This window comes from Pteropus vampyrus, unplaced genomic scaffold, assembly GCF_000151845.1.
Source record: "Pteropus vampyrus isolate Shadow unplaced genomic scaffold, Pvam_2.0 Scaffold35, whole genome shotgun sequence".
Lineage (NCBI taxonomy): Eukaryota > Metazoa > Chordata > Mammalia > Chiroptera > Pteropodidae > Pteropus > Pteropus vampyrus.
In genome coordinates this window covers 6,205,552-6,221,549 of record NW_011888816.1, presented here as the reverse complement: position 1 = coordinate 6,221,549, position 15,998 = coordinate 6,205,552, and the positions used below count along the sequence as shown (strand labels likewise).

Genomic DNA, 15,998 nt, shown 5'->3' with positions numbered 1-15,998 from the left:
AGGGAGAGAAGCTGACCCTCGATGAGGTAGAACTAAGATCTCAGGCAGTCCTTCAGCAAGCGTGGGTATTGGGATGGCTCTCAGAGTTGTCCCAAATCTAAGTGGGGTCCAGGTTTTTGTATCCCTCCAGCTGCCAGAGGGAGCAGCTTGGGCAAGACAGTTCCCTGCTGCAGAGGGCAATTTGCAGAGTGGGGTGCAGCTGTGAGCCATCAGCAGTCAATGGTCCCAGCCAGGGCTGGCTGCATAATTTTGAGGGCTTATGGTGAGATGAAAATGTGCAGCCCCTTATTCAAATGTCAGGAAAAAGTTTTTTCCTTTCTTCCATGTTCAGTCTTTCATTCAGTCATGGTGGGATTTTTTTTTTTGGCGGGGGGGTTGTTTTGTTTTAATTCGCTATTTAATATCATACTCCCTCAAGCTTAGAGATACACAGGGTGTGAGTGGAGACCCTAACAGACATCTAGGGCCCCATCCTGCAACTGGTACATGCCTGACCCAGCCCTCTCTGCACATGAGTTCAGGCCCCCATTGGAGGCAGAGGGTAGCAACAGTTGCTGAGCAGAGATAGGGGGGTAGATAGCTAAGAACCCATCACTGGGAGGCAGGAAGGTGACCAGAAATAGGACTCCATGGGTGTGAACCAAGGCTCCAAGACCTAGGCATGTACTCCATTGTCTCATTGGACTTAACTTACAAAATCCAAATTCAAAAATGTGTCCAGACTCCCTTCAAACAGCACAGGTTTGACTACAGGGCCCTGTTTGATTGCACTGGCTGGTCCTGGTCCCAGCAGCCAGGGAGTGGAGGCCAAGACCCTGAATAGGAGATGTGGGCAGAGTATGCCAGGATCCACCCCAGGAGGGGCAGAACATGTCAGGCGATGAGAACAGCCAGTGCAAAGTACCTGTTGCTTTGGGGGAAATGAAAGGCCAGGAAATAAAAAGCACAAAACAAGAGGAAATATGGTTCGAGCGAAGCTGCAGAGGGAGCAGGGGCCACACCAAACCTGGCATTATGGGCCATGTAAAGGACTTTTTTTTGTTTGTTTGATTTGTTTTGCTTTGTTTCGTTTTGCTTAAAAGCACCGGGAAAGCCTTTGAAAGGATTTAACAAAGGGGCAACGTGCTCAGAATTCTGTTTTGAAAAAATTACTCTTTCATAAATAAGAACAGATCAAAGGGGATTCAGATTGATTGTGGTCATTTGTTATCCAGGTGAGAGATGATGGCAGCTCAGCCCACAAAAGGGAGGGTGGGGGTAGAGTCAGAGCACAGTGGATGGACTGGGAAGAGATTTGGGAAGAGGCTTCAGTGATGGCTTGGATATGGGGTAAAGAGAGAGGGGTCCGGGATGATTTATTAGGGAAAGTTTTGTTGCAGGTACAGACTTGGGCCCTGAGTCTAACAGGGAATCAGGCAAATGAATGCCTGTCTTCGTGAAGCCCTACGCTAGGGAAGATACCCATAAGTAAAAGGTCAGTGACAATGCAGTATGGTCAGGACTGTCTAAATTGGGATCCTAGAAAGGGCAGCCAGCTTGGCAGGGGATCATGGGGTCAGGAAGGGCTTCCAGGAGGAAATGTCAAGACTTACAAGCAAACAGAAGCTGGACAGGTGAGAGGAAAGACAGTAGGCCAGGAAAAGGGATAAGCATAGGCCAATAGCCCTCAACTGAGGGGGATTGGGGTTCCCGGGGGACTTTCGACTGGAGAATTGCTACTGGTATCTAGTGGGTAGAGGCCAGGGATGCAGCCAACGTCTTATAATGTCCAGCACAGTCCTCCTCCCCCACTAAGAATGATCTGGTCCACAGTGTCAGTAGTGCCACAGTTAAAAACCCAGGCCTGAGGTAGTCACAGGATGGGAGAGGGAGTTCAGTCACAGAACAGAGTGGCTCTGCAGCTGCCTAGGGTATGGAGTCACAGGGTGTGAGGGGTGACAAAAGATACAACTAGAGGATGTAACAGAGGCCAAGGGTGTTGGGTAGCCCTGAAGGCTTTCAGGCAGGGAGGTGACAAAATGAGCCTTGTGAAAGATAGTCAGGAAGAAGGTAAACAGGAGGGGTGTGAAGCAGAGGATCTGGGAACTCTGTGGGCCAGCACATTGTCTTACAAGTTGTGGAGGGTGAGGAGAAAGAGAGCCAGGAGGCCTGCAAGGTGCAGCAGAAAGGGGCTGTCATGCAACATGGTGTGATCAAGGGACCAAAAGTTATATCAAACGCGGTTGATGAAATATCCACAGGAACACGTGAACGTGCCAATGCCGGTTCTGCTACTTACTATAGCTGCTGTATACAGATGCATGGGCTGACCCCTCACAGGGGTCACCAACTACGGGGACAGTGAGGGACTAAAGGCCAACATGCTCCACGTTCTAAGCCATGCAGAGTGCCTTCTTCTAAATGCCACTCAGGCTGGCCATAGCACTGCACTTGACCCCAAGCAAGTCATGCCTCTTCTCTGAGCTTGGTTAATACCACCTGCCTCTTAGGCTTGATGAGATTAAGCAACATGAGATTAAATGTCTAGCAGAAGGTCAGCTACTTGGTAGGGAATCAAAAAATGACTGCTCTGATTATTCTACAAGAAGCCAAGCACCAGCCCCTCTGTCACAATCTTCACTGTCGCATTGTTTCTGCCTCATCCAGCAGGCACTGTAGCTGCTCAGGTGACCTGTGCAGCTGTGCTTTGTTCTCTGAGAGGCACAGGGAGCCAGGAGGAGCCCAAAGCTCCACCAGATGGGCAGTGGGTGAGGGCACGGCTCACCCCCATGCTGAGCCGAGCAGGCACACACAATTATCTGCTTCCTCACAGCCAGGTGGAACTTCACTTGTGGTTTGATTTTGGGCATCTTGGAGGCACCATGGGTGCTAGATAGGTTCACAGAACATGAAACCAACAAAGAACACAGTCCAGTGGAAGCCAGGCCCGTTTTTCAATGTGATGGTGTCTTAGAGGCTTCGGGGTTTTTCTTCATATGTAGCTACCATGTCTGAGACAACCAGAAACCGGGCTCGATGACCATCATTGCTAACCTCTTGCCGGTCTGCTCTATGCCAGGCTTGGGGGAAGCACTCAGTGTGTCTTGTCACTTTCATCTTCATCACAGTCCCGTGAGATAACTGGTAGAGCTGGAATCTGAACCCCAGCAGACCCGCATCGGGCTGTTTAGCTAGAAATGCATTATCGCTGGGACCCTTTTTGGGGATCCTCCGTTGGGGCTCTCTGAAACGAGTGTTCTCCCAGGAGTGTCAGAAAGAGCAGAAAGGTGTGGCTTGTGCTCCTCAGCCAGGAAGTGGCGAACAGCGACCTGCGGGCGGGTCGAGGAGCAAAAACGGAGGCCCGGGTGAGCCGGGCTCCCGAGGCTGCAGCCTTGGGCCGAGAACGTGGGCGGAGCCTCCGAGCTAAGTCCCCTGGGGTCTAGGGCCGCATTCCTCCGAGGTCTGCAAAGGCCACCGCTTAAAGGAGCAGAGGAGCAGCTGGGAACGAGAACAAAGCGGCCAGGCCCCCCTCGGAGGAAGGAAGGAGCCAGCCCCAGGAAACAGCTGATAGCGCTAAGCTCAGCTTGTTTTTTTCCTCTGCTCAACAGTTCTCCTGCCACGGCAAACAAAAGATGTACATTCTGATTCCCTCTTCTGTTTGGATTGTGCTGTCGAGTGGATCTGGTTTGTGATGAGCTGGGGGGAAGAGACATCCGCGGGCAATTTCTTGCTCCTCTCGCCAGTTTGCTGGGCGACGCCGCCGCCGCCGCCGCCACCGCCGAGAAACTCAGAGAGCTTCCTTTTCTGTGTTTCTCCCCGCCCGATCATCAAATCCAGCCTGGCCTGACCACACCAGGGGCACAGCACCCGCATTCCTTCTAATGATGGAATTTAAAGTTGCCAACTGTTCAGATTCAACTGGAGCTGAAGGTTTCCTCCTGACCTTGAAGGACCTGCGCGCGCGCACACACACAAACTCACACGCACACACACACACACGCATTTTCTCGTGGACATGTAAAACTATTAAGATGTGAATCGTACCCTCTGAGACCCACTGAAAGGCCCCTCCCGGTTCTCATCCCTGCCAGAGGTCACAGTCTAGGCTGCCCAGAGCCAAACTGGGACAACTCCCAGGCAGAATCCACCCAGCCCTGGCCCTGCCGCTCAGCCCCCAGGCCCCGGGGGGATGAGAGTGACAACAGCTACATGGTCAGTGGAAACCAGCATCCAACAGCTAGAGCTATGGGGGTGTCTGCACAGGTCCTAATAGGCTGGCTCTGATCTTGACCCCACCTTAGAGTGTCTACCTTCCTCAAAGCCTGGACACTTGTAGGTGACTTGTGGTTCTGATGGAACTAAGCAATCCATGTACAATGACTGTGGTAGATGAACTTCTTGCTGTCCCCTGGGGCATAGTGGGGAACTGGACAGCCACTACCTGGCTTCCTAAACCCTGTGAGGTCTGATACTTAAGGCTCTGCAATGCTAGGTATGCTGTGTTTTGCCTGACCAGGTGTTGACCACGTGGGTTCGCCAAAGGGCACTACAAAACCAAAAGCAAAACAAAATGAAGCCAAAAAAATAATAATAATAAAATAAAAGACAAACCACACACAAAAGCCTCCACTAAGTTCTGTCACTGCCGACACTTGGGTAATCCTTACAGTCTTGGCAATGGCAGTTCTGGTCACACAAACTGAAAGAGACTATTTTGATGGCACAGAGACTAATGTGCGGGGGCCCTTTGTAACTGCAGGAGTTGAACAGAGCCAAGAGAGGTCAGCGTGGTTGGACCCTGCCCCATGCTGCTTGGCCCGTTTCCTCCTCCCACCCCACTCTGAGGAGGCAGTTCACATGAAGAAGACAAATGGCATGAAGGCCAGGCAATTAATTTTTTCAGCTGGAGGCTGCGATGGAATTTGGGTACTTAGACTCTGGCGTGTGCCTCTAATTCCATTCTCCTCTGTGAAATACCTCTACTCTTCAAGGAGGTGGTGCCCTTCAAAATCACCGACGTTTTCTGTCTTTAGGGCCAAGAGGTAAATTTAGTCCTGAATATTATTTGGAATGAATCCCAGGCTAACCTGCATGCTGTCTCATACTTTTTCCACTACACCAAGAGACTATAGTACAGTAAAGGCGGTGGCCAATTCTTCATTTATTTTCTTGGAGAGGGAGCAAAGCGATCCTAGAATATGGCTCAGGGTCTGGTCCCCACCTCTCAGCAACCTCCATAATGTAGAGCAGCTCAGCCAGCATCTGATGAGCAGAGATACAGGCAAAGAAAGGAGAACTTATTGGGAAGAAGGGGTAGGAAAAAGATAATGACTTAGTTCTTGGCAAATGGGAAGAGAGAAGGAGGGGACTCTCAGGGGAGGAAAATAAATCCCGAAGGAGACTTGGAGGGGTAAGAAAAAGCCACTTCACTTATTTCCTTGGAGGCAGTGTCATGTAGTGGTTCAAAGTGCAGACCTGTGTGTGACTCTTCGGTGGCTGACCTTGGGCAAGACTTAACCTCTGTGTGGTTCAGTTTTCTAATCTGCAAAATGGGAGATAAAGTAATCTGTGTCTCATAGAGTTATCATGAAGATTAAACAAGAAATTTATATAAATCACTTGAGAAAATATCGAGTATGTAATAAGCACTCAGTTAATATTGTCCGTTATTATTTCCAATTTTTCTCCCAGTATGTGTCTCATGATCTTTTTTTTTAAGAAAAAGGCATGTTCTCCATTTTCACCTTACACTTTCTACTAAGCAACCGATGTTTATCTGGTGTCCTAATAAGCGATTTTAATCCTTAAAGTCACTCACCTCTGAAATCTGCTCATTGGAAGGGTGCCACACACGGAGCAAGTTCACAATAAATATTGCTGAGAAGAACTTACCAATTGCCACTGTCTGAACTGCAGCTGGGTATTGTTTAACAGTCTTTCTTTGTGCTTCTCCCACCCCAGCAGAAGAGTTTGAACCAGAGAGAAGGTGGACCTAGGAACATATAGCCCAACTGAGAGTTATGGACAGTGAAATACTACATACAGGAAGACCCTCAGCCCCTGCCCCACCTCAGTTCCCAGAATGAGGGTAAGCAGGCTGACCCCTCTCAGGTGGAATATTGGAGAATCTCTATAAGGAAATTGAGAAGACTAACAGAAAAGGTCTACAGATACTCAGGGGTGAGGTCCCCATTGAAATGGTTTGGCAGGTTCACACTACGGCGAAGCCCATCCATTGACAAGTTTCTTGTTAGCTTTTAGTGTTGCACTCTTAAATATAAACAGATAGTTACAGATCATGTCTCATTTCAAAATCTCTCCAAAATAAAAGACAACACCAAAATGAGCGGAATAAGAAACTTGCAGGAAACAGGAACAATGTAGAAAGCAGAAGAGAACGTTTTTAAAAGATTTTTATAATTAATATGCTTTTGAGATTTAAGAAAAGATATTGCATCATGAAATTAAGAACAGGTGCTATAAAACAAACATTCAGAGAAAAACAACAAGGATATTTGGAAATAAAAAAACATAAATAGGTTTGCAGAACAACATGGATAAATTTCAAAAATGTTATCTAAAAAAAGAAGTCTGACACAAAAAAAGTATCTACCATACTATTCCATTTACATGAGATCCAAGAGCAAACAAAACTAACCTGTGGTGATGGAAATCAGAAACAGGTTGCATGGGAAGTTGGGAGGAGAATGGACGAGAAAGGGGCACAAGGGAACACTTTTGGATGGAAATGTTCTAAATTTTGTTTGGTGGCATTTATGTGAATGTATTCAATTAACAAAATTTATTTAACCGAATATCTAAAATTTGTGCACATGACTGTATGTTAATTATATGTTAATAAAAACATATCTGCAAAAATGTAAAGTTCAATGGAAAGATTAAGGCTCTAGATCTAGCTATCAATTTACAGGAAATAAAAAGAACAGAGGAACAGGTTAAATGACACCACAGAGATGCAGTCAGCAAAATCTGACTGTGGCAAACTCTATGGTTTAGCTGTTTTTTTTTTTCCCAACAAAAACATGCAGAGGAAGCAAATCTCTGATAATTCACAGAGATTTAAGAGACATATTGATCAATCGATTACATTGTATGAACCTTATTTGACTCCAACTTTAAACAAACTGTTTAGAGGACAAGTTTATAGGACAATAGGAAAAGTGTAAACATGTCCAGATATTTGATAATATTAAAAAATCATTGTTATTTTTTTAAGTGAAATAACAGTATCGTAGTGCTTCGTTTGGGGTCTTTTAAGTTCCCTTATCTTTTAGAAATTCATTGTGAAATACTTATAAATAATACAAGATCGAGGATAGTCTGGAGCAGTGGGAGTTGACAGGTCCACAGATGAAACAAAATAGGCTGTGTGTTGATAATTGTTGGAGCTGGGTGTAGAGTACACCGGGTATAGTGTATACTTCATTTGCATGTATTTGAAATTTCCCATAATAGAACATTTTTTGTTAAAAAAAAAAATAGAGGAGTAAGAAGAAAAAATAGAATTCTCCCATAAAAAAGAAATGAAAGAGATGGAAAATAGAAGTGAAAGATCCGAAACATAAAGGAAAATTTCAGAATTTCACAAAACGGAAAGAAAATGGAAGGGAGAAATGATAAAAAAAAAAATAGTATGAGAAAATTTTCCAATACCGATAGTTCTTAATTTCTAGATTGAGAGGCCAATCAGTAGCTGGCACCATAGATTAAAAAAAAAAAAAAAAAGCCCCACGTCAAAGTACATCATTGAGAAACTTCATAAAGTTGGGATGCTGAGCCACAATCTCGCTTACCTTCTTACAGTCCCTCTGCTGTCTCCATTTCTCTTTCCGACAACCCCTGTGGGTATCACTTCTAGGCAGAGTTTTTCCTCCACTTTTTGAATGAGATGAAATATCATACCATAGGATGTGGGACCTTGTTGCCAGAGATTTGTTATGGGTATGAATGACAAATGTAGAAATACAGACAACCTAGCTTTTGGGTAATTCTCGACTAATGGATACAGGAGATAGGAGGGAGCTGGACAGGTAGATTCTTCCTCCTCTTTTCTCTCCTATGGTTCCTCCACGTGACCTTTCTGGAAGGGTCCCTTGTGTCCCGTAAACCAGCAGTCAGTCTGGTAATACCTGGCATCACACTCCTCTTCCCTCACTCTCTTTTTCCTTCATAATATCCTGTTATGAAGACTTTAAAAGACACAGGAAAGTTGAAAATTTTTCACAGGGAGCACCTATAAACCCATTACCTAGAGTTTATCTTTGACATTTTAAACAGCTTTATTGAGATATAATTAAAATACCATAAAACTGACCCATGTAGAGTATACTGTTCGATGGCTTTTAGTAAATTTACAGAGATATGCAAACATTATCACAATTTTAGAATATTTTCTTCACCTTGAAAAGAAATGCCCTACCCTTTAGCGGTCACTCCCATTTCCCCTCTTCCAACCCTAAGCAACTGCTAATCTACTTTCTGATTCTATGGAATTGCCAATGTTGGACTTTGCACATAAATAGAATCATACGATAGTGGTCTTTTGTGACTGGCTGTTTTCACTTAGCATAATATTTTCAGTGTTCATCCATGTTGGGTTCAGCATGTATCAGTACTTCATTTATTTGCACGGTCAAACAGTATTCATCGAATATCAGTAACATTTTATTAGACTGACTTGCCCTATCATGAGTTTATCCATTTTTCCATCTTTCTATCGATCCCTTAATTCATCATATCTTTTATGTATTTCCACATAAGCTCGCCTCCTTTCTTCCCAACCCTCAGCACCTTCACCTTGCACACCTTTCAAATAAAGCTCTTATCACATGACCACCCTAGGTGCAAAGGTCCTGGGAGGTGGAGTACTTAGCCTTCTGGCCTCTGTAGTAGAGGGGTACAAGGGAAAAGGGAAACCGAGAATGGACTTTTGCTGCCTTGGCTTACGGCGTTTCTTAGTCTCAAGTACATCTCCCCTTCAGTTTCCCCTCCCACCCTTGCAACCCACAGATCTTATATTTCAGAAATGCCAAATTCCTTAAAGTTTCCTGCACATTTTTCCTGACTCCATCTCTTGCACATGTCCATTACTTGCATAGCTTTCTCTGTGTGACAGATTCTTCCTTCATGATTCAGCTCGTGTCACTCTTCAGTGACGTTTCTCCAACACACACACACACGCACACACACACACACACACACTCAGACATACACACTCAGACACACACACTCACTCTCACACACATACACACTCAGACATACACACTCACACACACACACACACACACACACACACACTGGCTTCTCTGTGCTTATTTTAAAATCCTATTATGGTATTTATCCTACTTTATCGAATTAACCTTTTGACCTGTCTATCTCCACCAACCTCTAAGTCCTCAAGAGCAGGCCTTGGATGTCTTGGTGTCCCTAGAACTCACTTCAGGGGATGGCTCAATAAATATTTGTTAGATAGTGAATGAAAAATATCTAGCTACCACCTTTACTGTTGTTTATTTAACCAACGTTTTTTTGGACATGCACCAAGAAAGGCCCTGTGGTAAGTACCTGGTTTGGATACAAAGATGAGTAAGTATATCCTGGGCCTCAGAGGAGCCTACGATACCCTTTTGTCTGGGCAAATGCAAAATGAGACAAGACACCAGGGCAACAGATGTAAACTACGACTGTCTCAGGTAAACCGGAATATATGGTCACCCAAATTACATGTTACATACACTGCTTCTGTGAAAACAGCAGTGCCACGCTGACTCATGTCCAGCTTGCCAGACCCCAGTCACTTCTAGAATTTTCTTGCACAAGCCAATGACTCCTAATTAGTGCTTGGCTCATTTAACTCTTTAATTGTTGTCATCCATGTGAAAATTATCTATGAAATTTAATATTCCTAAGGCATTCCATATACTGTGCACATAAAAAACATATTTTAGTTATTAGACAAAAATCACCTAATGAACAGCTAAAACACTTGTCAACCTTTTTTCATGTTCTGAATGCAAGTCAGTAATCAGCATGTGAAACCCATTACATATGTAGGGTTCCCTTAACAAAGAAAAAAAAAGAGAATGGGTATTGGATAGACAATCAGCAACGTCTATTACACTCACATTAGTGTTTTTGTTTTGTTTTGTTTTGTTTTTTTGTTTGAGTGTTACAGGCTGGAACAAATGGTTATATGGCTCCTGAAATCCTAATGGAAAAAGCAAGTTATTCCTATCCTGTGGACTGGTTCGCAATGGGATGCAGTATTTATGAAATGATTGCTGGAAGAACACCATTCAAAGATTACAAAGAAAAAGTCAGTAAAGAGGATTTAAAGCAAAGAACTCTGAAAGAAGAGGTCAGATTCCAACATGATAACTTCACAGAGGAAGCAAAAGATATTTGCAGACTCTTCTTGGCTAAAAAGCCAGAGCAACGCTTAGGAAGCAGGTAACCTACCACATAACGGAGATGAATGTCAGTATTGTCCACAGAGATTTGAAGAATATTTTGAGTTAGTAACAAAGCCTTGGGATTATGTAGTATTATTTTTCCTATTATTATTTGCATATTATATGGTTAAGTATTTCTGGTACTTTCAAACACTATGAGAGCTTGATATGGAAAAATCTCCAAGATATATTTTAAAGTGTAAAAGTGAGGTGCAAAAGAAGCATACATAAAAAAGAATAAAAAGTATGTATAATTCAAAACATTGCATAGAATATTTTGAGTATACAAAGACTGTATAGAATTGGTTGCTTCTAATAAAGGGAACTTGGGAGCTGGTGACAGGGATGCAAAGAAAATTGTCACTATATAACCCTACTATCTTTTAAATTTTGAACCATGTGAATCAATTATCTACTTGAAAAGGCATAAAATTAAAACTTAAAATAAAATTTAAAACAGCCACAAAGAGCAATAGCCATAGCTCTGGAAAATTGTGCCCCTATTAAAAATCTCTGTAAAATATCATCATCAATCAGTTAACAGATATTTAATGAATACCTATGATGTCGCCGGCTAAATTAAGTATAGTTGGAATTATAAAAAAAGTTTTAAGAAAAGGCCAGTTTTATTGCTTACAATGAAATAATAAGATCAGGATATCTTAGAAGAAAAAAATAAGTAAAAGCTAGCCTGTGAAAAGACCCTTGGCTGTGGGTGACTGTCGTGTATGGAGAAAACCAAGGGCTTAGAGTCACAGACATAGACTCACATTCCAGCTCTGCTGTAGCTGTAGTCACAGACATAGACTCACATTCCAGCTCTGCTGTAGCTCTAGTATGTACTGGTCAATTTACCTCAAGCAACTGAATTACTTTTTTTGAGTCTCAATATCCCCACATATAAAATGGGGGGTGAGGGTCGGGGAGAGAGGTTGTAGGTGTGTTGGTTAATCTCAGTGTCAACCTGTCTAGGTCAAAGTACTCAGATATTTGATCAAACATTATTCTAGATGTTTCTGTGCAGGTATTTTTTTTTTTTAGATGAGATTAACATATAAATCAACAGGCTTTGAGTAAAGCAGATTATTCTTCATGTGAGTGGGCCTTATTCAATCAGTTGAAGGCCTTAATAGAAAAAAAAAACTGATACTTCTGGGAGAAGAGGGAATTCTCCCGACAAACCATCTTTGGACTTGAACTGCAACTCTTCTCTGAGTCTCCAGCCTGAGAGTTTACCTTGCAGATTTTGGACTTGTCAAGCCTCCACAATAGTGTGAGCCAATTCCTTAAAATAAACTTCTTTTTTCTCATATATATACACACTACTGTTAGGGAGGAAAAATTTATTTCTCCACCCTCTTAGGTTCAAGAATGGAGGCCTGCAAATTAAATTGACGAAAGACTGATTTTTTTTATTCATGTACATAGATAAGAGTTCACAGAAAAATGTGACTAGGATGTGGTTAGAATTGTATCATCTTAATAGTTTTATGCTAAGTGTTAACACCCTTACGAGCTCATTTAGGCCTTTCTGATAGGACATATCTTGCTAATGGGTGCACAAAATAAGTCCAGATAAAGCACAGATGCTCACAGACACAGTTCAAAGCCCTGGGGGTTTGTTGCTGAGACGCTGAGTGTGGTTTCTGGAAAAGGAGCTTGGCAGGCCCACTATCCTTGAGGATGTGCACTGTGTCTATAACTGCTCACTGCAAAACAAACACCAAACACTGTTCTGACTTCCCCTTTTTTAATAAAAGTGAAGTCCTTTTGGGATTTCTTTCAAATTGTGGAAACAGTTATTAAATAGATCTTTTGTAAAAGCAAAGTGTTGTAAAGGGAACTTTCAAAAAGCAAGGGATAACAGTATTATTAATTTGTTCTAAGGGAGATAGCAGATAATATTTTAACAAAACGATGATCTTGACTATCTTACATTACTTGAATTGAATTTTCAAAATCTAAAAATATATAAAAATATGAAAGCTACAATCATAAAATAATATGACTGATTTTTAATATTACACCAGAACTTAGGCAGCCAGATTACTCTAAATCTTCCAAGTAGTTGCCAGTGGAGGTTCTGAAACAAGGCTGCTTTAGCTCAAAATGTTTGCATATGGAAGCAAGTTTTCTATTTTTGATCTGATATTTTTAAATAGTGAAAGAAAATTCATTTGTAATAACTGTTGGAGCATGACAGATAACCAAACTAACAAGCGAGTATGTGGGAATTGGATGGAACTCTACATTCATGTGACATCAAATGTGAAGGTGATCTCTCTTAGTGTCGATGCCAACATCGTTGTATTAGTCAGAATAGACCATGTTATAACAAGCAAATCCCAAAGTTTCAGCAGCTTAAACCTAAAGGATTATTTCTCATTCACACAAAGCCCACTCTGGGTCCAGTGGCTCTCCAGGGTACCTATCTCCCTTCTGAGCTGTGGTTCAGATTCAGGCTGTTCCCATCTTTCAGCTCCATGGGAACTGGTGGCTTTCAGTTGCTGAGGCAGGAGAAGATAGCCCAAGCAATTTTGTACTGCCTCAGCCAGGAAATAACCCACTCACCCACCTCTTCACACACACTTCTGTTGGCCAGAACAGTCCTTGGGCCCTGCCTATGGGTAGGGGGCTGTCTAGTGTGGTCTTCTGTGTGCCCAGAAAGGAAAGGAGAAGCAGACAGGGTGGCCACTGACCAATTCTACTGTCCTGGCTCTTGAGTATGAGAAGTGTCAGAGGTCACGTTAACAGTGGCTAAGGCAATGTGGGAAGCGAAGTCTCTTTACATGATTTTCCTGAAGAAAACATCACCCTCTTTTCGTGTTTGATTGAAAATCTATCTCAATTCTTTATAAGCACACTTTGGGTCTATAAGATGAAATGTTGACAAACTTCAGGAAAATGCCACCTTAAAGCACTGAATCATTGCCTGAAGCAGTTCCATCAAGCATAACCTTTTTATAAAATTATCTGTTGTTGTGACTTTTCTGAATAAAACTGTTTACATTATAAAAAAGGCATATAAAAGCCAGCTGTTCAGTGAAAAAGAAACCCTTCCAGCATTTTCATTTAAAGTCTTTGTATTTTTAAAAAATTCATTTAAATAAGATAACATTTGCTTAATTTAATGGGTGTCCATCAAAGCAGAGCAAATGTCTAGATAGCATGTTGCACAGTGGAGAGGTCAAGTGCCCCCTCCCTTTTGCACTTACAAGTGTTTGAAATAAATTAAAAACCCTTCTCCTTCTTTAGGCATCACTAATGAGGATCTCCTCCTTTGCCTTTATGGGTCTGTGAGTTAATTTTGCAGAGAAACCAGAAGCTTTTCTGAGCATCTCATAGGGGCTCCAGATAGAGCCAGCTATGATGTTTTCCAATAAAATAAAATGTGAAGGTCACTTAATTATTTTGCAGGTTTTATTCCTATTAGTCAGTGCAACAGAACAAGAGCAAATACTCATGCATGTCTCTGACTAAAGTGCTAAATCTCCGACACACAATTTCAGGCTAATACCCTATTCTTGGAAGACGCCCCCAGTGTGGTCCTCATGTATGGTCAGGTGGTATCTTGTCTTTATTGACTGGTATAAGAAAATCCATTGTAATCTCTGTGTGGGGTTCAGTAACACAAAAGCCCCTGTTAATGCTCAGAAACATATTTTACTCCAAGCAGCAGAAGTCTTCCTGTAGCTCCTGATTTGGCTATTACAAAAGATGCTGCTTTCATAAATAGCCTCTCTCTCCTCTTTGTCTAAAGCACACTGCATGATGAGGGCCAAAAAAGCCCTGCACAAAGCTGCCAGAGCAAGATTCAAGAGCAAAGTCATCTTTATGCTCTTTCTAATTAAAAAACTGAGGTTAGAGCCACTAGTGTAACAGATCAAAGCGATAAGTGTGTGGTAGCCTGGACACAGAGGTAAAGGAATAGGAGTCGCAAAGCCTAGTCTTTTGTTAGCATCAGCAACCACAGATATTCATTGGAAAAGGGCATCGTTACATAAAATTTTCCAGGGCTGAGAGAGGTTGACAACTCCATCATTACATCAAGAGTTTATTAAGGGAACTTATCTACAAAGCATGTTGAGGACAACTGGCAAGACAACATCAATATATTCCCCACCACCTGGCAGGTGATAAGGGGTTATACAGGGCAGAGCAGGCTGGATTGCCTTATTGGGGTGTGACCTACCACTGATAAGGCGAAAATACCTTCTGTGTTTGCTCGGGGCTGGACAACAGCCTATCCAAGAAACCAGCACATCTGGGGCATAGGGGAGGGTCGGTCACACAGTCTCTGAGGGGAGTTGGGGAACGCAATCTCTGTTCTGGCCAGGATCTAGCTGGCAGGTTCGGCAGCAGTCAGACAGTGGTCATGTCATGGAATTGTCTCTCCTCCACAGGTATAAGGCATGGGCCCTGACTTCCAGGGGCATCCAGTTGGGGTGCTGAGGAACATAATGAAAAACCCAAAGTGCTCAGTTGTTCCCTTGTCTTTTGCAACTAGTTGCAAAAGGGCAGCAGCCAGCCACCCCTGATGGGCAAGCCCAGGCCATCTGGGCCTGGTTGCTTGAGATGTTACTTGAGAACTGTTCATACTGATGTGAAGACTGGTTTGTCAAGTTTCCTGAGGTTATCAGCCCCTAGGCACTCTCCATTTATCCAAGTTAAAGCTGCTTAGAGTGAGTTTAAAGCACCCTCTCGACCTCTGGGACAGTATGTTCCTGCCTGCCAGCAGCCATCAAGGTGGTACAAACTCCTTCCTCATGGCACCTGGTCTCATTCCAACTCCTTTGTTCTTTCTGAGACACACAGGCCTATGGTTCATTCCTAGTCTACTTGAATGGAATTCTTGCTCTTCCTTTGTTCTGCCACATTTAAAATCTATCTGATACCTGAAATCTATCTGATACCTGAAAATGGAACATATTGCTGTGTAAACTATACCTCAGTATGGTTCTTTATTTCTTTTTATTTTAGTGTATCCTCGAAGCTTCGGTTTATCTCAGCAATCCTCCCTCAAGGCTCTTACTCTACAGGATATAAAACACCCAGCCATTGGTCAATGGGTTCTAACAGATGATGAGCCTGCATTTTCCTTTCTTTCAATTGATAGAGACTTAGCAGCTTTTAGAAGAAAAGAGATACCTTGTAGTATCTCAGGAAACAGCTCTCCATACCTGTCTTTCCAGTTGTGTCATAATGGGAAAAGTCCAAGGAGTCCTGGATGGCCTTTCAGGTTGAGGTTGGCCAGAATCACAGAACGACCACCCAGAGGATGACTGGATATCAGATGTCTCCAACAGAGTTTCTCCTTTTCATGATAATATTTTATTACAAATTTTCCTTTGAAAAAATTCACCGATATATTCTTGCTTTCTCGGCACACAGCTATTTTATGGCTGCAGAAGCAAGTGAAGAGGTGAAAAGAAGTTAAAAAGACAGTTAAAAAACAGACAGGTTGCTGTGATGATAAAATGTGATAACGTAAGGGAAGAGCTTAACACTGGATTAGCTGACAGTAGGTTCTGAATACCTGTTAGCTAT

At 42.8% G+C, this 15,998-nt stretch overlaps 1 protein-coding gene across 1 annotated transcript in view; it reads left to right on the top strand.

The window, feature by feature from the left end:
• The window catches only part of GRK7 (G protein-coupled receptor kinase 7), a 29,244-nt gene that overhangs the window by 9,938 nt on the left and 3,308 nt on the right, over window positions 1-15,998 (top strand). Inside the window, exon 3 of the mRNA XM_011357432.1 lies at window positions 10,175-10,449. Within this exon, the coding sequence (XP_011355734.1) occupies window positions 10,175-10,449 (275 nt within the window). The remainder of the gene's footprint in view (window positions 1-10,174; window positions 10,450-15,998) is intronic.